This window comes from Anomaloglossus baeobatrachus, assembly GCF_048569485.1.
Source record: "Anomaloglossus baeobatrachus isolate aAnoBae1 chromosome 9 unlocalized genomic scaffold, aAnoBae1.hap1 SUPER_9_unloc_4, whole genome shotgun sequence".
Taxonomy (NCBI): domain Eukaryota; kingdom Metazoa; phylum Chordata; class Amphibia; order Anura; family Aromobatidae; genus Anomaloglossus; species Anomaloglossus baeobatrachus.
Window position 1 is genome coordinate 13,889 of NW_027441822.1, and position 26,336 is coordinate 40,224.

General features: G+C 51.3%; 1 protein-coding gene and 1 long non-coding RNA gene across 2 annotated transcripts in view; one reads left to right on the forward strand and one right to left on the reverse strand.

Moving 5' to 3' along the window:
• Nucleotides 1-284: 284 nt before the first annotated feature.
• LOC142259773 (uncharacterized) lies at nucleotides 285-15,203 on the reverse strand. Its single transcript, XR_012728144.1, has 3 exons — nucleotides 15,023-15,203; nucleotides 789-1,011; nucleotides 285-429 (listed from the first exon to the last, which is right to left on the reverse strand). It is a non-coding gene; the product is annotated as an uncharacterized LOC142259773 (long non-coding RNA).
• A 354-nt stretch (nucleotides 15,204-15,557) lies between these two features.
• Nucleotides 15,558-26,336, forward strand: part of LOC142259777 (tubulin alpha-3 chain-like) — a 72,618-nt gene continuing 61,839 nt past the window's right edge. Inside the window, exons 1-3 of the mRNA XM_075331885.1 lie at nucleotides 15,558-15,730; nucleotides 21,789-22,011; nucleotides 22,371-22,519. Of these exons, the coding sequence (XP_075188000.1) occupies nucleotides 15,728-15,730; nucleotides 21,789-22,011; nucleotides 22,371-22,519 (375 nt within the window). The 5' untranslated portion in view covers nucleotides 15,558-15,727. The remainder of the gene's footprint in view (nucleotides 15,731-21,788; nucleotides 22,012-22,370; nucleotides 22,520-26,336) is intronic.

Below are 26,336 nucleotides of genomic sequence, written 5' to 3' on the forward strand. Positions count from 1 at the left end.
GGTCCTCTTTTCTTCCAACCGATATAACTAATCTGAGAATGCATGAGTGGATGTGTGCCTCCTTCCACACAAAGCATAAAACTGAGGAGCCCGTGATGCACGGGAGGGTGTATAGGCAGAGGGGAGGGGTTACACTTTTAAAGTGTAATACTTTGTGTGGCCTCCGGAGGCAGAAGCTATACACCCAATTGTCTGGGTCTCCCAATGGAGCGACAAAGAAATTAACACTAAATACATAAATGAGGACTTAGCAGCGCAGACAGTTGCTTTTGCCACTCACCAACTTGCGTATACGATCTAGGACCAAATCGACTATCTCCTTTCCGATGGTGTAATGTCCCCGAGCGTAGTTGTTGGCAGCATCTTCCTTTCCTGTGATGAGCTGTTCGGGGTGGAACAGTTGGCGGTATGTGCCGGTGCGCACCTCATCTGTACAGGAACGTATGTGATAAGTAACAACCCGTTATTCTGGGAGATACGCGACGTGATCTGAAGGCAGTGATCAGATCCGAGCTAATCTAGATCCCGCCATAACTTCTGCTTTACTTCTATATCTGGCTCTTTCTGACAATCAGACAATACTGATCTCTACAATCAAACAGAAATTGTTAGCGCAAATTCACGTATGTGAGGCTTTTCCCAAAATCTACAATTAAAGGGCTCAATTCAGCGGTAAAAATCTGCAGCAGAAATTCAGATGCTGAATGTCACCAGGACGTATCCTTGTCTGTTAATTTTACCTGTGAAAATGTCAGATGCTGGCGTCGCAGCCAAAAAGTACTACTTACCAACCACCGTGGGCTCCAGATCCACAAACACCGCCCTGGGGGAATGTTTTCCGGCTCCTGTCTCACTGAAGAATGTGTTGAACGAGTCGTCTCCTCCACCGATGGTTTTATCGCTGGGCATCTGTCCATCGGGCTGAATCCCATGTTCCAGGCAGAAGAGCTCCCAGCATGCATTGCCAATCTGAACTCCGGCCTGGCCCACGTGGATAGAAATGCACTCACGCTGCGAGAAAAACAGATTCCTGTAGTCAATGTCGATGTTCTTTGAAATTTGGAAAACTAATATGTCTTTAAGGCTGCTGAACGCCGTGTGCACAGGGCCAGCAGCATGCAAATGTGGCCAGTGCCTAATGGTCTTGGGTTCGGGCAGCACCAAGAGGAAACTACCGGACCGACTCTGCCCAGGTCTGAATTTGCAATATTTGCTGTACATTGATGGCAGATGTCCACGCAATGGAGCAGAGACCAAAGAAAGGCAATTTAGCCTCTTAAAGTAGTTGTTCACCACTCAGACAACTCCTTCTCAATCACTGTTTCCCATGTTATTTGTTTTTTTTTTTTTAGAAAATAACATATTTGGTATAAATTTTAGAACTAATAAAATCTAAGAATAACTACATACCAAAATGAAAAAGAAGGGAATTTTGTTTACTTACCGTAAATTCCTTTTCTTCTAGCTCCAATTGGGAGACCCAGACAATCGGGTGTATAGCTTCTGCCTCCGGAGGCCACACAAAGTATTACACTTAAAAGTGTAAAGCCCCTCCCCTTCTGCCTATACACCCCCCCATGCATCACGGGCTCCTCAGTTTTGGTGCAAAAGCAGGAAGGAGGAAACTTATAAATTGGTCTAAAGTAAAATCAATCCGAAGGAAGTTCGGAAAACTAAAAACCATTCAACATGAACAACATGTGTACACAAAGAACAACAGCCCGAAGGGAACAGGGGCGGGTGCTGGGTCTCCCAATTGGAGCTAGAAGAAAAGGAATTTACGGTAAGTAAACAAAATTCCCTTCTTCTTTGTCGCTCCATTGGGAGACCCAGACAATTGGGACGTCCAAAAGCAGTCCCTGGGTGGGTAAAATAATACCTCGTAATAGAGCCGTAAAACGGCCCCTTCCTACAGGTCGGCAACCGCCGCCTGAAGGACTCGCCTACCTAGGCTGGCATCCGCCGAAGCATAGGTATGCACCTGATAGTGTTTCGTGAAAGTGTGCAGGCTCGACCAGGTAGCCGCCTGACACACCTGTTGAGCCGTAGCCTGGTGCCGCAAAGCCCAGGACGCACCCACGGCTCTGGTAGAATGGGCCTTCAGCCCCGAGGGAACCGGAAGCCCAGAAGAACGGTAGGCTTCGAGAATTGGTTCCTTGATCCACCGAGCCAGGGTTGATTTGGAAGCCTGTGACCCTTTACGCTGGCCAGCGACAAGGACAAAGAGTGCATCCGAGCGGCGCAGGGGCGCCGTACGAGAAATGTAGAGTCTGAGTGCTCTCACCAGATCTAACAAGTGCAAATCCTTTTCACATTGGTGAACTGGATGAGGACAAAAAGAAGGTAAGGAGATATCCTGATTGAGATGAAACGGGGATACCACCTTAGGGAGAAATTCCGGAACCGGACGCAGAACCACCTTGTCCTGGTGAAACACCAGGAAAGGAGCTTTGCATGACAGCGCTGCTAGCTCAGACACTCTCCGAAGTGAAGTGACTGCTACTAGGAAGACCACTTTCTGCGAAAGGCGTGAAAGAGAAATATCCTTCATTGGCTCGAAAGGTGGTTTCTGAAGAACCGTCAGTACCCTGTTCAGATCCCAGGGTTCTAACAGACGCTTGTAAGGAGGGACGATGTGACAAACCCCCTGCAGGAACGTGCGTACCTGTGGAAGTCTGGCCAGGCGCTTCTGAAAAAACACAGAGAGCGCTGAGACTTGTCCCTTAAGGGAGCCGAGCGACAAACCCTTTTCCAGTCCAGATTGAAGGAAGGACAGAAAAGTGGGCAAGGCAAATGGTCAGGGAGTAAAACCCTGATCAGAGCACCAGGATAAGAATATCCTCCACGTCCTGTGGTAGATCTTGGCGGACGTTGGTTTCCTAGCCTGTCTCATAGTGGCAATGACCTCTTGAGATAACCCTGAAGACGCTAGGATCCAGGACTCAATGGCCACACAGTCAGGTTGAGAGCCGCAGAATTCAGATGGAAAAACGGCCCTTGAGACAGCAAGTCTGGTCGGTCTGGTAGTGCCCACGGTTGGCCGACCGTGAGATGCCACAGATCCGGGTACCACGACCGCCTCGGCCAGTCTGGAGCGACGAGGATGGCGCGGCGGCAGTCGGACCTGATCTTGCGTAACACTCTGGGCAGCAGTGCCAGCGGAGGAAACACATAAGGGAGCTGAAACTGCGACCAATCCTGAACTAAGGCGTCTGCCGCCAGAGCTCTGGGATCTTGAGACCGTGCCATGAATGCCGGGACCTTGTTGTTGTGCCGAGACGCCATTAGGTCGACGTCCGGCGTACCCCAGCGGCAACAGATCTCTTGAAACACGTCCGGGTGAAGGGACCATTCCCCTGCGTCCATGCCCTGGCGACTGAGAAAGTCTGCTTCCCAGTTTTCTACGCCCGGGATGTGAACTGCGGATATGGTGGAGGCTGTGGCTTCCACCCACAGCAGAATCCGCCGGACTTCCTGGAAGGCTTGCCGACTGCGTGTTCCCCCTTGGTGGTTGATGTATGCCACCGCGGTGGAGTTGTCCGACTGAATTCGGATCTGCTTGCCTTCCAGCCACTGCTGGAACGCCTTTAGGGCAAGATACACTGCCCTGATCTCCAGAACATTGATCTGAAGGGAGGACTCTTGCTGAGTCCAGGTACCCTGAGCCCTGTGGTGGAGAAAGACCGCTCCCCACCTTGAAAGACTCGCGTCCGTCGTGACCACCGCCCAGGATGGGGGTAGGAAGGATTTCCCCTTCGACAATGAAGTGGGAAGAAGCCACCACCGAAGGGAGGTTTTGGCTGCCTGAGAGAGGGAGACGTTCCTGTCGAGGGACGTCGACTTCCTGTCCCATTTGCGGAGAATGTCCCATTGAAGGGGACGCAGGTGAAACTGCGCAAAAGGAACTGCCTCCATTGCTGCCACCATCTTCCCTAGGAAGTGCATGAGGCGCCTCAAGGGGTGTGACTGGCCTTGAAGGAGAGATTGCACCCCTGTCTGTAGTGAACGCTGTTTGTCCAGCGGAAGCTTCACTATCGCTGAGAGGGTATGAAACTCCATGCCAAGATATGTCAGAGATTGGGCCGGTGTCAGATTTGACTTTGGGAAATTGATGATCCACCCGAAACTCTGGAGAGTTTCCAGAGCAATGCTCAGGCTGTGTTGGCATGCCTCTTGAGAGGGTGCCTTGACAAGCAGATCGTCTAAGTAAGGGATCACCGAGTGTCCCTGAGAGTGTAGGACTGCTACCACTGTTGCCATGACCTTGGTGAAGACCCGTGGGGCTGTCGCCAGGCCAAAAGGCAGTGCCACGAACTGAAGGTGTTCGTCCCCTATGGCGAAACGCAGGAAGCGCTGATGCTCTGGAGCAATCGGTACGTGGAGATAAGCATCTTTGATGTCGATTGATGCTAGGAAATCTCCTTGGGACATTGAGGCGATGACGGAGCGGAGGGATTCCATCCGGAACCGCCTGGTTTTTACGTGTTTGTTGAGCAGTTTTAGGTCCAGAACAGGACGGAAGGATCCGTCCTTTTTTGGCACCACAAACAAGTTGGAGTAAAAACCGTGACCCTGTTGCTGAAGAGGAACAGGGATCACCACTCCTTCTGCCTTCAGAGTGCCCAGCGCCTGAAGAAGAGCATCGGCTCGCTCGGGGGGCGGAGATGTTCTGAAGAATCGAGTCAGGGGACGAGAGCTGAACTCTATCCTGTAACCGTGAGACAGAATGTCTCTCACCCAACGGTCTTGTACCTGTGGCAGCCAGGCGTCGCAAAAGCGGGAGAGCCTGCCACCGACCGAGGATGCGGTGTGAAGAGGCCGAAAGTCATGAGGAGGCCGCTTTGGGAGCGGTTCCTCCGGCGGTCTTTTTAGGGCGTGACTTAGACCGCCAAGAATCGGAGTTCAACTGACCCTTCTGTGGCCTGTTGGACGAGGAGAATTGAGACCTGCCCGCGGGCCTAAAGGACCGAAACCTCGATTGTACTTTCCGTGGTTGAGGTCTCTTTGGTTTGGGCTGGGGTAAGGATGAGTCCTTTCCCTTGGATTGTTTAATGATTTCATCCAATCGCTCACCAAACAGGCGGTCGCCAGAAAATGGCAAACCGGTTAAGAACTTTTTGGAAGCAGAGTCTGCCTTCCATTCACGTAGCCACATGGCCCTGCGGACTGCCACCGAATTGGCGGATGCTACCGCCGTACGGCTCGCAGAGTCCAGGACAGCATTAATGGCGTAGGACGCAAACGCCGACGCCTGAGAGGTTAAGGACACCACCTGCGGAGTAGAGGCACGTGTGACTGCATTAATCTGCGAGTGACAAGCTGAGATAGCTTGGAGCGCCCATACGGCTGCGAATGCCGGAGCAAAGGACGCGCCGATAGCTTCATAGATGGATTTCAACCAGAGCTCCATCTGTCTGTCAGTGGCATCTTTGAGTGAAGCCCCATCTTCCACTGCAACTATGGATCTAGCCGCCAGTCTGGAGACTGGAGGATCCACCTTGGGACACTGAGCCCAGCCCTTGACAACGTCAGGGGGGAAGGGATAACGTGTGTCCTTAAGGCGCTTTGAAAAGCGCTTATCTGGACAAGCTCGGTGTTTCTGGACTGCCTCTCTGAAGTCAGAGTGATCCAGAAACGTACTCATTGTACGCTTGGGAAACCTAAAACGGAATTTCTCCTGCTGAGAAGCTGACTCCTCCACCGGAGGAGCTGAGGGAGAAATATCCAACATACGATTGATGGTCGCTATAAGGTCATTCACTATGGCGTCACCTTCAGGTGTATCTAGGTTGAGAGCGGCTTCAGGATCAGAATCCTGATCTGCCACCTCCACTTCATCCTCTAGAGTCCTCCTGCTGAGACCCTGAGCAGTGTGATGAAGTCGAGGGAGGCTCCCAGCGAGCCCGCTTAGGCGGTCTGGGACTGCGGTCCGTGTCAGAGACCTCACCTTGGGACCTATGAGTCACCCCAGGAGCACTTTGCTGCTCCAACAGAGGGGGGCCTGGGGTCAATGATTCAACTGTGCCCGGGGCCTGTGTTACCGGCCTGGACTGTAAGGCTTCTAGTATCTTAGCAGACCATTTATCCATAGTCTCAGACAGTTTGTCAGCGAATACTGCAAACTCCATCCCTGTCACCTGGATAGTGGTAGCAGGTGGATCCACCTGGGCCACCAGTTGCAGAGGCTCCGGCTGAGTAAGTGCCGCAGGGGCCGAGCATTGCACACAATGAGGGTCAGTGGAACCTGCCGGTAGCATAGCCGCACATGAGGTACAGGTTGCAAAGTAAGCCTGTGCTTTGGCACCCTTGCTTTTTGCGGACGACATGCTGTTGTCTCCTCTGAGTACAATCCAGGAGGGTATATAGCCAAAAACCAACAGTGCGACCGTACAGAGTAAATGTATAGCATATAAGCATATATATATATGTACACTTCGGCACTCAGTGGGGCCAGCACCTAGAAACAGGTGCTGCTTACCGACCGCCCAAAGCGGTTGTGTGACCACCAGATTCCCTGCCTGGGCCTCCCAGAGCCGTGTTGTCTCTCCTCTCCAGCTTCAGAAGTGCTGACAGGAATGGCTGCCGGCGTTCTGTGAGGAGGAGGGGGCCGTGGGCGTGCCCTAGAAAGTGCGGGAATCTGGTGCCCCACTGTGCTCAGTGAGGGGGGAGGAGGATACAAAGTATGCTCCAGCCCTCAGCGCTGATGTCCAGTGCAGCGTCCCGCCCTTCCCCTGACTGGCAGGCCTGGGGGCGGGAATATGCGGTACTAGACCGCAGAAGCCGGGGACTAAAGTTATAAGCGCGGCCGGCAAACAAGCGCGGTCAGCGCGGTAGTCCCGGCGCACTAACACACCCAGCAGTGCTGCAGCGTGTATGACACAAGCGCTCCATGCGCCGTCCCCAAGGGGACACAGAGTACCTCACAGTAGCAGGGCCTTGTCCCTGACGATACCCGGCTCCTGTCCAGCAGATTCCCCAGGGGCTGCGGAGGGAGCACGGTCCCAGTGCCTGGAGACCGATTAGGATCCCACTTCACCCAGAGCCCTTAAGGGATGGGGAAGGAAAACAGCATGTGGCTCCTGCCTATGTACCCGCAATGGGTACCTCAACCTTAACAAACACCGCCGACCAGAGTGGGGTGAGAAGGGAGCATGCTGGGGGCCCTGTTATGGGCCCCCTTTTCTTCCATCCAATATAGTCAGCAGCTGCTGCTGACTAAATTGTGGAGCTATGCGTGCATGTGTGCCTCCTTCGCACAAAGCATAAAAACTGAGGAGCCCGTGATGCACGGGGGGGGTGTATAGGCAGAAGGGGAGGGGCTTTACACTTTTAAGTGTAATACTTTGTGTGGCCTCCGGAGGCAGAAGCTATACACCCGATTGTCTGGGTCTCCCAATGGAGCGACAAAGAAAAAACATATATCTATCTATATCTATATATATATAAATTGAATAAAACAAGATCTGAAAGTCATATGGATCCCGAAAGGTAGTGATAAAGTCTACAGCTCACGCCCAAAAAAAAGTGCTCATACACCTTTATCAAATGAAAATTACACCGGCCATAGACCTCTATGGTGACACCTGCATAGACCTCTGTGATGACACCTGCCATAGACCTCTATGGTGACACCTGCCATAGACCTCTGTGATGACACCTGCCATAGCCCTCTGTGGTGACACCTGCCATAGACCTCTGTGGTGACACCTGCCATAGACCTCTGTGATGACACCTGCCATAGACCTCTGTGGTGACACCTGCATAGACCTCTGTGATGACACCTGCCATAGACCTCTGTGATGACACCTGCCATAGACCTCTGTGGTGACACCTGCCATAGACCTCTATGGTGACACCTGCCATAGACCTCTGTGGTGACACCTGTCATAGACCTCTGTGGTGACACCTGCCATAGACCTCTGTGGTGACACCTGCCATAGACCTCTATGGTGACACCTGTCATAGACCTCTATGGAGACACCTGTCATAGACCTGTGGTGACACCTGCCATAAACCTCTGTTATGACACCTGCCATAGACCTCTATGGTGACACCTGCCATAGACCTCTGTGATGACACCTGCCATAGACCTCTGTGGTGACACCCGCCATAGACCTCTGTGGTGACACCCGCCATAGACCTCTGTGGTGACACCTGTCATAGACCTCTATGGTGACACCTTCCATAGACCTGTGATGACACCTGCCATAGACCTCTGTGATGACACTGGCCATAGACCTCTATGGTGACACCTGCCATAGACCTCTGTGGTGACACCTGCCATAGACCTCTGTGATGACACCTGCCATAGACCCCTATGGTGATACTGGCCATAGACCTCTATGGTGACACCTGCCATAGACCTCTATGGTGACACCTGCCATAGACCTGTGGTGACACCTGCCATAGACCTCTGTGGTGACACCAGCCATAGACCTGTGGTGACACCTGCCATAGACCTCTGTGGTGACACCTGCCATAGACCTCTGTGGTGACACCTGCCATAGACCTCTGTGGTGACACCGGCCATAGACCTCTGTGGTGACACCTGACATAGACCTCTGTGGTGACACCTGTAATAGACCTCTGTGGTGACACCTGTAATAGACCTCTGTGGTGACACCTGCCATAGACCTCTGTGGTGACAACTGCCATAGACCTCTGTGGTGACACCTGCCATAGACCTCTGTGGTGACACCTGCCATAGACCTCTGTGGTGACACCTGTAATAGACCTCTGTGGTGACACCTGCCATAGACCTCTGTGGTGACACCTGCCATAGACCTCTATGGTGACACCTGTCATAGACCTCTATGGTGACACCTGTCATAGACCTCTATGGTGACACCTGCCATAAACCTCTGTTATGACACCTGCCATAGACCTCTATGGTGACACCTGCCATAGACCTCTGTGATGACACCTATCATAGACCTCTATTGTGACACCTGCCATAGACCTCTATGATGACACCTGCCATAGACCTCTATGGTGACACCTGCCATAGACCTCTATGGTGACACCTATCATAGACCTCTATGGTGACACCTATCATAGACCTCTGTGATAACACCTATCATAGACCTCTATTGTGACACCTGCCATAGACCTCTATGATGACACCTGCCATAGACGTCTATGGTGTCACCTGCCATAGACCTCTATGGTGACACCTGCCATAGACCTCTGTGGTGACACCGGCCATAGACCTCTGTGGTGACACCTGCCATAGACCTCTGTGGTGACACCTGCCATAGACCTCTGTGGTGACACCGGCCATAGACCTCTGTGGTGACACCTGCCATAGACCTCTGTGGTGACACCTGCCATAGACCTCTGTGGTGACACCTGCCATAGACCTCTGTGATGACACCTGCCATAGACCTCTGTGATGACACCTGCCATAGACCTCTATGGTGACACCTGCCATAGACCTCTATGGTGACACCTATCATAGACCTCTGTCATGACACCTATCATAGACCTCTATTGTGACACCTGCCATAGACCTCTATGATGACACCTGCCATAGACCTCTATGGTGACACCTGCCATAGACCTCTATGGTGACACCTATCATAGACCTCTATGGTGACACCTATCATAGACCTCTGTGATAACACCTATCATAGACCTCTATTGTGACACCTGCCATAGACCTCTATGATGACACCTGCCATAGACGTCTATGGTGACACCTGCCATAGACCTCTATGGTGACACCTGCCATAGACCTCTGTGGTGACACCGGCCATAGACCTCTGTGGTGACACCTGCCATAGACCTCTGTGGTGACACCTGTAATAGACCTCTGTGGTGACACCCGCCATAGACCTCTGTGGTGACACCCGCCATAGACCTCTGTGGTGACACCCGCCATAGACCTCTATGGTGACACCTGTCATAGACCTCTATGGTGACACCTGTCATAGACCTCTATGGTGACACCTGCCATAAACCTCTGTTATGACACCTGCCATAGACCTCTATGGTGACACCTGCCATAGACCTCTGTGATGACACCTGCCATAGACCTCTGTGGTGACACCTGCATAGACCTCTGTGGTGACACCTGCCATAGACCTCTATGATGACACCTGCCATAGACCTCTGTGGTGACACCTGCCATAGACCTCTATGGTGACACCTGCCATAGACCTCTGTGCTGACAACTGCCATAGACCTCTGTGGTGACAACTGCCATAGACCTCTGTGGTGACACCTGCCATACACCTCTATGGTGACACCTGTCATAGACCTCTATGGTGACACCTGCCATAGACCTCTGTGGTGACACCTGCCATAGACCTCTGTGGTGACACCTGCCATAGACCTCGGTGGTGACACCGGCCATAGACCTCTGTGGTGACACCTGCCATAGACCTCTGTGGTGACACCTGCCATAGACCTCTGTGATGACACCTGCCATAGACCTCTATGGTGACACCTGCCATAGACCTCTATGGTGACACCTGCCATAGACCTCTATGGTGACACCTATCATAGACCTCTGTGATAACACCTATCATAGACCTCTATTGTGACACCTGCCATAGACCTCTATGGTGACACCTGCCATAGACCTCTATGGTGACACCTGCCATAGACCTCTGTGATGACACCTGCCATAGACCTCTATGGTGACACCTGCCATAGACCTCTATGGTGACACCTGCCATAGACCTCTGTGATGACTGTGGTGACACCTGCCATAGACCTCTGTGGTGACACCTGCCATAGAAATCTGTGATGACACCTGCCATAGACCTGTATGGTGACACCTGCCATAGACCTCTGTGGTGTCACCAGCCATAGACCTGTGGTGACACCTGCCATAGACCTCTGTGGTGACACCTGCCATAGACCTCTGTGGTGACACCTGCCATAGACCTCTGTGGTGACACCTGCCATAGACCTCTGTGGTGACACCGGCCATAGACCTCTGTGGTGACACCTGCCATAGACCTCTGTGGTGACACCTGCCATAGACCTCTGTGGTGACAACTGCCATAGACCTCTGTGGTGACACCTGCCATAGACCTCTGTGGTGACACCTGCCATAGACCTCTGTGGTGACACCTGCCATAGACCTCTAGACCTCTGTGGTGACACCTGCCATAGACCTCTGTGGTGACACCTGCAATAGACCTCTGTGGTGACACCTGCCATAGACCTCTGTGGTGACACCTGCCATAGACCTCTATGGTGACACCTGTCATAGACCTCTATGGTGACACCTGTCATAGACCTCTATGGTGACACCTGCCATAAACCTCTGTTATGACACCTGCCATAGACCTCTATGGTGACACCTGCCATAGACCTCTGTGATGACACCTGCCATAGACCTCTGTGGTGACACCTGTATACACTTCTGTGATAACACTTGCCATAGACCTCTGTGATGACACCTGCCATAGACCTCTGTGGTGACACCTGCCATAGACCTCTGTGGTGACACCTGCCATAGACCTCTGTGCTGACAACTGCCATAGACCTCTGTGGTGACAACTGCCATAGACCTCTGTGGTGACAACTGCCATAGACCTCTGTGGTGACACCTGCCATAGACCTCTGTGGTGACACCTGCCATACACCTGTCATAGACCTCTATGGTGACACCTGTCATAGACCTGTGGTGACACCTGCCATAGACCTCTGTGGTGACACCTGCCATAGACCTCTGTGGTGACACCGGCCATAGACCTCTGTGGTGACACCGGCCATAGACCTCTGTGGTGACACCTGCCATAGACCTCTGTGGTGACACCTGCCATAGACCTCTATGGTGACACCTGTCATAGACCTCTATGGTGACACCTGTCATAGACCTGTGGTGACACCTGCCATAGACCTCTGTGGTGACACCTGCCATAGACCTCTGTGGTGACACCGGCCATAGACCTCTGTGGTGACACCTGCCATAGACCTCTGTGGTGACACCTGCCATAGACCTCTGTGGTGACACCTGTCATAGACCTCTGTGGTGACACCTGTCATAGACCTCTGTGGTGACACCTGTCATAGACCTCTGTGGTGACACCTGCCATAGACCTCTGTGGTGACACCTGCCATAGACCTCTATGGTGACACCTGTCATAGACCCCTATGGTGACACCTGTCATAGACCTGTGGTGACACCTGCCATAAACCTGTTATGACACCTGCCATAGACCTCTATGGTGACACCTGCCATAGACCTCTGTGATGACACCTGCCATAGACCTCTGTGGTGACACCTGCCATAGACCTCTGTGGTGACACCTGCCATAGACCTCTGTGGTGACACCTGTCATAGACCTCTATGGTGACACCTTCCATAGACCTGTGATGACACCTGCCATAGACCTCTATGGTGACACCTGCCATAGACCTGTGTGATGACACTGGCCATAAACCTCTATGGTGACACCTGCCATAGACCTCTGTGGTGACACCTGCCATAGACCTCTGTGATGATACTGGCCATAGACCTCTATGGTGACACCTGCCATAGACCTCTATGGTGACACCTGCCATAGACCTCTATGGTGACACCTGCCATAGACCTCTGTGATGACACCTGCCATAGACCTCTGTGGTGACACCTGCCATAGACCTCTGTGGTGACACCTGCCATAGACCTCTGTGGTGACACCTGCCATAGACCTCTGTGGTGACACCTGCCATAGACCTCTGTGGTGACACCTGCCATAGACCTCTATGGTGACACCTGCCATAGACCTCTATGGTGACACCTATCATAGACCTCTGTGATGACACCTATCATAGACCTCTATTGTGACACCTGCCATAGACCTCTATGATGACACCTGCCATAGACTTCTGTGGTGACACCTGCCATAGACCTCTGTGATGACAACTGCCATAGACCCCTATGGTGATACTGGCCATAGACCTCTATGGTGACACCTGCCATAGACCTCTATGGTGACACCTGCCATAGACCTCTATGGTGACACCTGCCATAGACCTCTGTGATGACTGTGGTGACACCTGCCATAGACCTCTGTGGTGACACCTGCCATAGAAATCTGTGATGACACCTGCCATAGACCTGTATGGTGACACCTGCCATAGACCTCTGTGGTGTCACCAGCCATAGACCTGTGGTGACACCTGCCATAGACCTCTGTGGTGACACCTGCCATAGACCTCTGTGGTGACACCTGCCATAGACCTCTGTGGTGACACCTGCCATAGACCTCTGTGGTGACACCTGCCATAGACCTCTGTGGTGACACCTGCCATAGACCTCTGTGGTGACAACTGCCATAGACCTCTGTGGTGACACCTGCCATAGACCTCTGTGGTGACACCTGCCATAGACCTCTGTGGTGACACCTGCCATAGACCTCTAGACCTCTGTGGTGACACCTGCCATAGACCTCTGTGGTGACACCTGCAATAGACCTCTGTGGTGACACCTGCCATAGACCTCTGTGGTGACACCTGCCATAGACCTCTATGGTGACACCTGTCATAGACCTCTATGGTGACACCTGTCATAGACCTCTATGGTGACACCTGCCATAAACCTCTGTTATGACACCTGCCATAGACCTCTATGGTGACACCTGCCATAGACCTCTGTGATGACACCTGCCATAGACCTCTGTGGTGACACCTGTATACACTTCTGTGATAACACTTGCCATAGACCTCTGTGATGACACCTGCCATAGACCTCTGTGGTGACACCTGCCATAGACCTCTGTGGTGACACCTGCCATAGACCTCTGTGCTGACAACTGCCATAGACCTCTGTGGTGACAACTGCCATAGACCTCTGTGGTGACAACTGCCATAGACCTCTGTGGTGACACCTGCCATAGACCTCTGTGGTGACACCTGCCATACACCTGTCATAGACCTCTATGGTGACACCTGTCATAGACCTGTGGTGACACCTGCCATAGACCTCTGTGGTGACACCTGCCATAGACCTCTGTGGTGACACCGGCCATAGACCTCTGTGGTGACACCTGCCATAGACCTCTGTGGTGACACCTGCCATAGACCTCTATGGTGACACCTGTCATAGACCTCTATGGTGACACCTGTCATAGACCTGTGGTGACACCTGCCATAGACCTCTGTGGTGACACCTGCCATAGACCTCTGTGGTGACACCGGCCATAGACCTCTGTGGTGACACCTGCCATAGACCTCTGTGGTGACACCTGCCATAGACCCCTGTGGTGACACCTGTCATAGACCTCTGTGGTGACACCTGTCATAGACCTCTGTGGTGACACCTGTCATAGACCTCTGTGGTGACACCTGCCATAGACCTCTGTGGTGACACCTGCCATAGACCTCTATGGTGACACCTGTCATAGACCCCTATGGTGACACCTGTCATAGACCTGTGGTGACACCTGCCATAAACCTGTTATGACACCTGCCATAGACCTCTATGGTGACACCTGCCATAGACCTCTGTGATGACACCTGCCATAGACCTCTGTGGTGACACCTGCCATAGACCTCTGTGGTGACACCTGCCATAGACCTCTGTGATGACACCTGTCATAGCCTTCTATGGTGACACCTGCCATAGACCTCTATGGTGACACCTGCCATAGACCTCTGTGGTGACACCTGCCATAGACCTCTATGGTGACACCTGCCGTAGACCTCTATGGTGACACCTGCCATAGACCTCTATGGTGACACCTGCCATAGACTTCTATGGTGACACCTGTCATAGCCTTCTATGGTGACACCTGCCATAGACCTCTGTGATGAGACTCCAGTTAAGGTACACATTACACTGCCGGCTCTTCATGTCTTCTGCGCCAATCACAGGTCTGATTATAACAGACAGATAGCCAATCACAGACGGGAATTGTGGGAGGTGGTCTTGTCTCCTTTCAACGGTCACTGATGCAGCCTCGCCCCCAGCAATCATAGTGCGTCATGGCCCCCACTAATGGCCCTCACCACGAGACCTTATCCCCTGCTTCTATTAGCTGAGCCGGGGCTCCGCAGTGAGCTGCGGGTGGACGCCATGTCTTACCATAGTTATCTCCGCAGAGGTATGTCCAATGGGGTATGTTTGTTCCGCCGCTTCACGTCTCTTCTCCTCACCTCACACCGCGCAGCTCCAGTAACCAACTGTCGCGTCTCCCGCCCGCTGCCCCTGCTTATAAGACTCATGCGGTGCGCTCGAGCGTGTCTGCCTCTACTGATTGGATGAAATTGCAATGAGGGCGGGAAATTATAACCAGTCAATCTCCAGTTATCCATACAGGTAGCGCGTGCAGGCTGTGATTGGTTGCTAGGCAGCTGGGGACAGCAGTGATTGGTTGGCTGCTTATGGACTCACTGCGCGGGAAGATTGTTTCTAACGGTCGCTTGAGGGTTACCTCAGTTGAGGGTTACCTCAAGCGACCGTTAGAAACAATCTTCCCGCGCAGTGAGTCCATGAGCAGCCAACCAATCACTGCTGTCCCCAGCTGCCTAGCAACCAATCACAGCCTGCACGCGCTACATGTATGGATAACTGGAGAGTGACTGGTTATAATTTCCCGCCCTCATTGCAATTTCATCCAATCAGTAGAGGCAGACACGCTCGAGCGCACCGCATGAGTCTTATAAGCAGGGGCAGCGGGCGGGAGACGCGACAGTTGGTTACTGGAGCTGCGCGGTGTGAGGTGAGGAGAAGAGACGTGAAGCGGCGGAACAAACATACCCCATTGGACATACCTCTGCGGAGATAACTATGGTAAGACATGGCGTCCACCCGCAGCTCACTGCGGAGCCCCGGCTCAGCTAATAGAAGCAGGGGATAAGGTCTCGTGGTGAGGGCCATTAGTGGGGGCCATGACGCACTATGATTGCTGGGGGCGAGGCTGCATCAGTGACCGTTGAAAGGAGACAAGACCACCTCCCACAATCCCCGTCTGTGATTGCCTGTCTGTTATAATCAGACCTATGATTGGCGCAGAAGACATGAAGAGCCGGCTGTGTAATGTGTACCTTAACTGGAGTCTCATCACAGAGGTCTATGGCCAGTATCACCACAGAGGTCTATGACAGGTGTCACCATAGAGGGCTATGACAGGTGTCATCACAGAGGTCTATGGCAGGTGTCACCATAGAGGTCTATGGCAGGTGTCACCATAGAGGTCTATGGCAGGTGTTATCACAGAGGTCTATGGCAGGTGTCACCATAGAGGTCTATGGCAGGTGTCACCATAGAGGTCTATGGCCAGTGTCATCACAGAGGTCTATGGCAGGTGTCACCACAGATGTCTATGGCAGGTGTCACCACAGAGGTCTATGGCCAGTGTCATCACAGAGGTCTATGGCAGGTGTCACCACAGGTCTATGGAAGGTGTCACCATAGAGGTCTATGACAGGTGTCACCATAGAGGTCTATGGCAGGTGTCATCACAGGTCTATGGAAGGTGTCACCATAGAGGTCTATGACAGGTGTCACCACAGAGGTCTATGGCAGGTGTCATGACAGAGGTCTATGGCAGGTGTCACCACAGAGGTCTATGGCTGGTGTCACCATAGAGGTCTATGGCCAGTGTCATCACAGAGGTCTATGGCAGGTGTCATCACATGTCTATGGAAGGTGTCACCATAGAGGTCTATGGCAGGTGTCATCACATGTCTATGGAAGGTGTCACCATAGAGGTCTATGGCATGTGTCATAACAGAGATTTATGGCAGGTGTCATAACAGAGGTTTATGGCAGGTGTCATCACAGGTCTATGACAGGTGTCACCATAGAGGTCTATGGCAGGTGTCATCACAGGTCTATGACAGGTGTCACCATAGAGGTCTATGGCAGGTGTCACCACAGAGGTCTATGGCAGGTGTCACCATAGAGGTCTATGGCAGGTGTCATCACATAGGTCTATGGCAGGTGTCACCATAGAGGTCTATGGCAGGTGTCATAACAGAGGTTTATGGCAGGTGTCACCACAGGTCTATGACAGGTGTCACCACAGAGGTCTATGGCAGGTGTCACCACAGAGGTCTATGACAGGTGTCACCACAGAGGTCTATGGCAGGTGTCATCACAGGTCTATGGAAGGTGTCACCACAGAGGTCTATGGCAGTTGTCAGCACAGAGGTCTATGGCCGGTGTCACCACAGAGGTCTATGGCAGGTGTCACCACAGAGGTCTATGACAGGTGTCACCACAGAGGTCTATGGCAGGTGTCACCACAGAGGTCTATGGCAGGTGTCACCATAGAGGTCTATGGCTGGTGTCACCACAGAGGTCTATGGCAGGTGTCACCATACAGGTCTATGGCAGGTGTCATCACAGAGGTCTATGGCAGGTGTCATCACAGAGGTCTATGGCAGGTGTCACCACAGAGGTCTATGGCAGGTGTCACCACAGAGGTCTATGGCAGGTGTCACCACAGAGGTCTATGGCAGGTGTCACCATAGAGGTCTATGGCAGGTGTCACCACAGAGGTCTATGGTAGGTGTCACTATAGAGGTCTATGGCTAGTATCACCACAGAGGTCTATGGCAGGTGTCACCACAGAGGTCTATGGCAGGTGTCACCACAGAGGTCTATGGCAGGTGTCATCACAGAGGTCTATGGCAGGTGTCACCGTAGAGGTCTATGGCAGGTGTCATAACAGAGGTTTATGGCAGGTGTCACCACAGGTCTATGACAGGTGTCACCATAGAGGTCTATGACAAGTGTCACTATAGAGGTCTATGGCTAGTATCATCACAGAGGTCTATGGCAGGTGTCACCACAGAGGTCTATGGCAGGTGTCACCACAGAGGTCTATGACAGGTGTCACCACAGAGGTCTATGACAGGTGTCACCACAGAGGTCTATGGCAGGTGTCACCACAGAGGTCTATGACAGGTGTCACCACAGAGGTCTATGACAGGTGTCACCACAGAGGTCTATGACAGGTGTCACCACAGAGGTCTATGACAGGTGTCACCACAGAGGTCTATGGCAGGTGTCACCACAGAGGTCTATGGCAGGTGTCACCACAGAGGTCTATGGCAGGTGTCACCACAGAGGTCTATGGCAGGTGTCATCACAGAGGTCTATGCAGGTGTCACCATAGAGGTCTATGGCCGGTGTCACCATAGAGGTCTATGGCCGGTGTCATTTTCATTTGATAAAGGTGTATGAGCACTTTTTTTTGGGCGTGAGCTGTAGACTTTATCACTACCTTTCGGGATCCATATGACTTTCAGATCTTGTTCTATTCAATTTATATAGATATAGATAGATATGGGGTTTTTTTTCATTTTGGTATTTAGTTATTCTTAGATTTTATTAGTTCTAAAATTTATACCAAATATGTTATTTTCTAAAAAAAAACCAAACCAAATAACATGGGAAACAGTGATTGAGAAGGAGTTGTCTGAGTGGTGAACAACCCCTTTAAGAGGCTAAATTGCCTTTCTTTGGTCTCTGCTCCATTGCGTGGACATCTGCCATCAATGTACAGCAAATATTGCAAATTCAGACCTGGGCAGAGTGGGTCCGGTAGTTTCCTCTTGGTGCTGCCCGAACCCAAGACCATTAGGCACTGGCCACATTTGCATGCTGCTGGCCCTGTGCACACGGCGTTCAGCAGCCTTAGGCTATGTGCGCACTAGAGCTTTTTACCCGCGGATTTACCCGCGGATTTGCCCCGGAAATTTCTTGAGAAATGTCTGCAATCTTTGTGCAGACATTTCCCATGAAATTCAATGAGAAAAAAAAATAGTTGTGCGCACTGTGCGGATTTTTCTCAAGAAAATTTCTTGAGAAAATTTTCTCGAGAAACTTTCTTGAGAAAATGTGCATGTCCATTAATTTCCGCAGGTACCTGCGGTATTCCGGGGGTATTCCGCAGGTAGCAATGATGTGCGGTATACCCCCGGAATAGCCGCGATTTACCTGCGGTAATGCCCATCGCTGCCTGCGGTTTTGCAGGAAGCGATGTCATTATGCCAGGAAGAGGAGCAGAGTAAACACACGTCACACTCCCTGGACGCCGCACAGAAGCACTTCCGTGCGACCTCCAGGTGCCCGTGCAGTGTGTGTCCTGCTCCGGCCTCGCGGCTGCCTGCACTGCAGTGTCAGTGTCTGCCCGCAGTGTCAGCAGCCTGTCACACGGCAGCGCAGGCAGACACTGACATCCTGCAGTGCTGGGAGCCGCGGGGATGACGATCGCTGCTGTCAGGAGGTGAGATCATTACCTGCTGTGACGATCTCCTGCCTCCTGACGTCACCGCGGTCACTGCTGTCTATGCCCGTCTCGCGAGCGGCCCGAGACTGTCACTAGTGGTGACGTCACAGGCTCTCGCGATAAGTCAGTGACAGCGCTGACGTCAGCAGTACAGGAGATGATCACAGAAGGTAATGATCTCATCTATGCTCCTGATGGCAGCGCTCGTCATCCCCTGCAGTGACCTGAGCTGACCTATTGATGTTAGCTCAGGTCACTGCATTGCTCTCCCAGCCAATGGGGAACATTCTGTTTTTCATTGACTGGGACAGCGACTATGGTATGGATCGCCGTGCCCCCCCCCCTTATTGGATTACGCCGGACGTGGAATTGATTGTGCTCTTTTCAATAAATTGGTTAAAGAGGGAATGTTTTGGGGAGTGTTTTTTCAAATAAAACTTTTTTTGTTGTCTATTTTTTAATTATTACTGACTGGGTTGGTGATGTCGGGTATCTGATAGACGCCTGACCTCACCAACCCCAGGGCTTGATGCCAGGTGACATTACACATCTGGCATCAACCCCATATATTACCCCGTTTGCCAACGCACCAGGGCGCGGGATGAGCTGGGGCAAAGCGCCAGGATTGGCACGTCTAATGGATGCGCCACTTCTGGGGCGGCTGCGGCCTGCTATTTTTAGGCTGGGGAGTGTCCGATAACAGTGGACCTCCCTAGTCTGAGAATATCAGACCCCAGCTGTCCGCTTTACCTTGGCTGGTGATCCAATATGGGGGGGACCCCACGTTTTTTGTTTTAAATTATTTATATAATTTAAAATAACAGCGTGGGGTGCCCACTGTTTTGGATTATCAGCCAAGGTGAAGCTGCCAGCGGTGGTCTGCAGGCTGCAGCTGTCTGCTTTACCCTAGCTGGCTACAAAAAATGGGGGGACCTCACGTCATTTTTTTTTAATTATTTATTTATTTTATGGCTAAATACAAGGCTAAGCACCCTTTAGGCTACTTTCACACATCCGGCTTGAGCTCTGCGGCTCAATCCGGCTGTGCAAGCTATGCAACGGATGCGGTGAAAACACCGCATCCTTTGCATACGTTTTTCCTATGCGGCCAGTCCGGTTTTTGCCGCTTGCGGCATGCTACTGAGCATGCGCAGTGGCAAAAACCGCATGCGGCGGCCGGATGCGGTTATTGCCGCATCGCGCCGCATCCGGCCGCCATAGGCATGCATTGAAAAATGCGCCGCATCGGCCGAATGCGGCGCGATGCGTTTTTTTTTGCCGCACGAAAAAACGTGCCAGGCAACGTTCCATCCGGCCGCCGCATCGGCTACATCTGCCGCATGCGGCAAAAACCGGACGGAACGCAAGGCCATGCGGCACAATGCGGCACTAATTAAAGTCTATGCAGGAAAATCGCAACCGGCAGCAAAAAAAATCGGTTGCGATTTTCATGCAAAGTGCCGGATTGTGCCGCATTGCAGAAACCGGAGGTGTGAAAGTAGCCTAAGTGCCACATGAAAGTCACTAAAGGGTGCCAGCTTAGAAAATGCAGGGAGGTGGAACATTATATAGGTTTTTCTCATCTATCTATCTATCTATCCCTCTATCTATCTATCTATCCATCTATCTATCCCTCTATCTATCTATCTATCCATCTATCCCTCTATCTATCTATCATCTATCTATCCCTCTATCTATCTATCTATCTATCCCTCTATCTATCTATTCATCTATCTATCCCTCTATCTATCTATCTATCTATCTATCTATCTATCTATCTATCTATCTATCCCTCTATCTATCTATCTATCTATCTATCCATCTATCTATCCCTCTATCTATCTATCTATCTATCTATCCCTCTATCTATCTATTCATCTATCTATCCCTCTATCTATCTATCATCTATCTATCTATCTATCCATCTATCCCTCTATCTATCTATCTATCCATCTATCCCTCTATCTATCCCTCTATCTATCTATCCCTCTATCTATCTATCCCTCTATCTATCTATCTATCTATCTATCCCTCTATCTATCTATCCCTCTATCTATCTATCTATCTATCTATCTATCACTCTATCTATCTATCTATCTATCTATCTATCTATCTATCTATCTATCTATCTATCTATCTATCCATCTATCCCTCTATCTATCTATTCATCTATCTATCTATCCCTCTATCTATCTATCTATCTATCCCTCTATCTATCTATCTATTCATCTATCTATCTATCCCTCTATCTATCTATCCCTCTATCTATCTATCTATTCATCTATCTATCTATCTATTCATCTATCTATCTATCCCTCTATCTATCTATCTATTCATCTATCCATCTTTCCCTCTATCCATTATCTGTCTATCGATTATCTTTATTATTTATTGCAGGGACAAACCTGTGGTAAATCCGCGGCAAAAACGCATGCGGATTTGGTGCGGATTTTTTCCGGAGGTCCGGAAATCTTTCACTGGCAGAAGTTTCTCAAGAAATTTTCTTGAGAAACTTCACATTTCTAGTGCGCACATAGCCTTAAAGACATATTGGTTTTCCAAATTTCAAAGAACATCGACATTGACTGCAGCAATGTGTTTTTCTCGCAGCGTGAGTGCATTTCTATCCACGTGGGCCAGGCCGGAGTTCAGATTGGCAATGCATGCTGGGAGCTCTTCTGCCTGGAACATGGGATTCAGCCCGATGGACAGATGCCCAGCGATAAAACCATCGGTGGAGGAGACGACTCGTTCAACACATTCTTCAGTGAGACAGGAGCCGGAAAACATTCCCCCAGGGCGGTGTTTGTGGATCTGGAGCCCACGGTGGTTGGTAAGTAGTACTTTTTGGCTGCGACGCCAGCATCTGACATTTTCACAGGTAAAATTAACAGACAAGGATACGTCCTGGTGACATTCAGCATCTGAATTTCTGCTGCAGATTTTTACCGCTGAATTGACCCCTTTAATTGTAGATTTTGGGAAAAGCCTCACATACATGAATTTGCGCTAACAATTTCTGTTTGATTGTAGAGATCAGTAGTGTCTGATTGTCAGAAAGAGCCAGATATATAAGTAAAGCAGAAGTTATGGCGGGATATAGATTAGCTCGGATCTGATCACTGCCTTCAGATCACGTCGCGTATCTCCCAGAATAACGGGTTGTTACTTATCACATACGTTCCTGTACAGATGAGGTGCGCACCGGCACATACCGCCAACTGTTCCACCCCGAACAGCTCATCACAGGAAAGGAAGATGCTGCCAACAACTACGCTCGGGGACATTACACCATCGGAAAGGAGATAGTCGATTTGGTCCTAGATCGTATACGCAAGTTGGTGAGTGGCAAAAGCAACTGTCTGCGCTGCTGAGTCCTCATTTATGTATTTAGTGTTAATTTGCGGAAGTGATGAGTGAACTGTTCAGTGCTCGTAATGAGCATTTTGATGCTTGGTACTCGATTACTGGGTATAACGGAAGTCAATGGGGAACTCGAGCATTTTTATGGAAAATCTTGCTGAAAAATGCAGGTCCCCCATTGACTTCCAAGCATCAAAATGCTTGTCCCGAGCACCGAACAGTTTTGTCTTCACTAATTTGCACCTTATACAATTAGTATTAGAACTGTCACACATCAGATTCACGGTCAGCAAATAGCCCGGCCAGGGGTCTCCAGACCCGACCTCAACAGCCTTATATACAGTGTGTCCAGCCATATCCTGTATACACCGCACCTATATACAGTGTGTCCAACCATATCCTGTATACACCACACCTATATACAGTGTGTCCAACCATATCCTGTATACACCGCACCTATATACAGTGTGTCCAACCATATCCTGTATACACCGCACCTATATACAGTGTGTCCAACCATATCCTGTATACACCACACCTATATACAGTGTGTCCACCCATATCCTGTATACACCGCACCTATATACAGTGTGTCCACCCATATCCTGTATACACCGCACCTATATACAGTGTGTCCACCCATATCCTGTATACACCGCACCTATATACAGTGTGTCCACCCATCTCCTGTATACACCGCACCTATATACAGTGTGTCCACCCATCTCCTGTATACACCGCACCTATATACAGTGTGTCCACCCATATCCTTTATACACCTCACCTATATACAGTGTGCCCACCCATATCCTGTCCACTGCCATTAACTTGAGAACGGCGGCAGCTATAGGCATAGAAGTGGTGTCTAGGTATAGTAAAGTAGCCATGCGCTACGCAATGACACCACCTATAGCGCCACCTGGTGGAAAACAACGGAGTTAGCATTTTTATCTCTAAAACGGAACGAGATAGAGAAAAAAAGTGAGTTACAAAGTTGTAGGGCATCATCAATTCAATAGGAATCCACACCTTGCATACAGAAATGCTATGATTAGAAGGTGTAAACCTCACAAGGCTGCGGACGTGAAGCGATACCTCATGGAGACCTTCCTACAAGTCATTGGGTATGGAGCTGTGTGGAGTGGCCTCCGCTCACCTGACCTGACCCCATTGGACTTCTTTCTGTGAGGTCACATGAAACAGCAGGTGTATGCGACCCCTCCACCAACATTGCAGGACCTACCACCACGTATCACAGATGCTTGTGCAAACGTGTCACCTGCCATATTGCACAGCGTGCAGCAAGATACAGTATGCTGTGCAGAGGCCAGATGTGCATTGCAGCCAGATACAGTATGCTGTGCAGAGTCCAGATGTGCATTGTAGCTGACGGGGGCCACTAATGAGCGCCATATGCGTGACCAGCATTCAATGTTTTGGGGGGTCATGGGTTTCATATCATAGCATTTCTGTATGCAAGGTGTGGATTCGTATTGAATTGATGATGCCCTACAACTTTGTAATTCACTTTTTTTCTCTATTTCGTTCCGTTTTCGAGATAAAAATGCTACGCCCGTTGTTTCTTTGTCGCTCCATTGGGAGACCCAGACAATTGGGTGTATAGGCTATGCCTCCGGAGGCCGCACAAAGTATTACACTAAAAGTGTAAAGCCCCTCCCCTTCTGCCTATACACCCCCCGTGCTCCCACGGGCTCCTCAGTTTTTTGCTTTGTGCGAAGGAGGCAGACATGCACAGCACAGCTCCACAGATTAGTCAGCAGCAGCTGCTGACCATGTCGGATGGAAGAAAAGTGGGCCCATATAGGGCCCCCAGCATGCTCCCTTCTCACCCCACTCTTGTCGGCGGTGTTGTTAAGGTTGAGGTATCCATTGCGGGTACGGAGGCTGGAGCCCACATGCTGTTTTCCTTCCCCATCCCCCTCAGGGCTCTGGGTGAAGTGGGATCCTATCGGTCTCCAGGCACTGAGACCGTGCTTCATCCACAACTCCTGTGGAGCCTGCTGGATAGGAGCCGGGTATCGTTCAGGGACATGGCCCTGCTACTTGGAGGTACTCTGTATCCCTGTGGGGACAGCGCACAGCAACACTCCAGCTTTGCTGGGTGTGCTAGTGCACCGGGGACCACGGCGCTGACCGGGTTAATATGTGCCATTACACACTCAGCGTTGCTGAGTGTGTTTATGTATAGGGACTGCCGCACTGACCGCCGCGGCCATGGAAACACTGCGGCGCGGCTGGGACTTGTAGTGCGCCGGGGACTTTCACGCCGGCCGCGCTTTTACGGCGGCCGCGTTTATTACTAGAGTCCCCGGCTTTTTGCGGCCTAGTTTCCTTTCCTCCCGCCCACAGCCCTGACAGGCAGGGGAAGGGCGGGACGCTGCACAGAACGAGCAGCACTGAGGGCTGGAGCATGCTTTGCATACTCCACTCCCCTCACTGTGCACAGTGCAGGCACCAGTTCCCGCTCTTTCTGGGTCACGCCCACGGCTCCCTCCTCTCCTCAGGACGCCGGCAGCCATTCCTGTCAGCTCCTCGGACGCTGCAGAGGGGGACAAAGTCTGGGAGACCCAGGCAGGGACTCTGGTGGCCTCACAACCGCTTTAGGCGGGTGGTAAGCAGCACCTGTGGTGCTAGCCCCATTGTGCAGTAGTGTAGCATTATATGTTTATTTTACACTGTATAGTGCACAGTTGATTTCTGGCTATATACCCTATTGTGTTACTCAGGGAAGATAATAGCATGGCGCCCACGAAAGGCAGGGGTGCCAAAACACAGGCTTATTATGTTGCCTGCGCCGCATGTACGACCCCACTACCGGCAGGTTCCACTGACCCTCATTGTGTGCACTGTTCGGCCCCTGTGGCACTTACTCAGCCGGAGCCTCTGCTAAGAGGGGCCCAGGGGGAGCCACCTGCTGACAATGTCCAGGTGACGGGGACGGAGTTTGCAAAACTCTCTGAGACTATGGCTAAGATACTAGAAGCCTTGCAGTCCAGGCCGGTATCTCAGCACAGGGACTCTGTTGAATCTTTGTTCCCTGGCCCACCTCAGCTGGACCAACAATGTCCTCCGGGGGTATCTCATGGATCTCAGGCTGAGGGTTCTGACACAGACCCCAGCCCCAGACCGACTAAGCGAGCTCGCTTAGATTTTCCCTCGACATCATCATATTGTGCAGGGTCTCAGAGGGGGGAATCTCTGGTTGATGACGCGGAGGTAGCTGATCAGGATTCTGATCCTGAGGCCGCTCTCAATCTTGATACTCCAGACGGGGACGCCATAGTGAACGACCTTATTGCGTCCATCAGGATATTTCTCCCTCAGCTCCTCCGGTGGAGGAGTCAGCTTCCCAGCAGGAGAAATTCCGTTTTCAGGTTTCCCAAGCGTACACCGAGTATTTTTCTGGACCACTCTGATTTCAGAGAGGCAGTCCAGAATCACCATGCTTGTCCAGATAAGCGTTTTTCTAAGCGCCTTAAGGATACACGTTATCCCTTTCCCCCTGACGTGGTCAAAGGTTGGGCTCAGTGTCCCAAAGTGGATCCTCCAATCTCCAGACTGGCAGCTAGATCTATACTTGCAGTGGAAGATGGGGCTTCACTCAAAGATGCCACTGACAGGCAGATGGAGCTCTGGTTGAAATCCATCTATGAAGCTATCGGCGCTTCTTTTGCTCCAGCATTCGCAGCCGTATGGGCGCTACAAGCTATCTCAGCAGGTCAAGCGCAAATTGACGCAGCCACACGCACGTCCGCGCCACAGGTGGCGTCCATA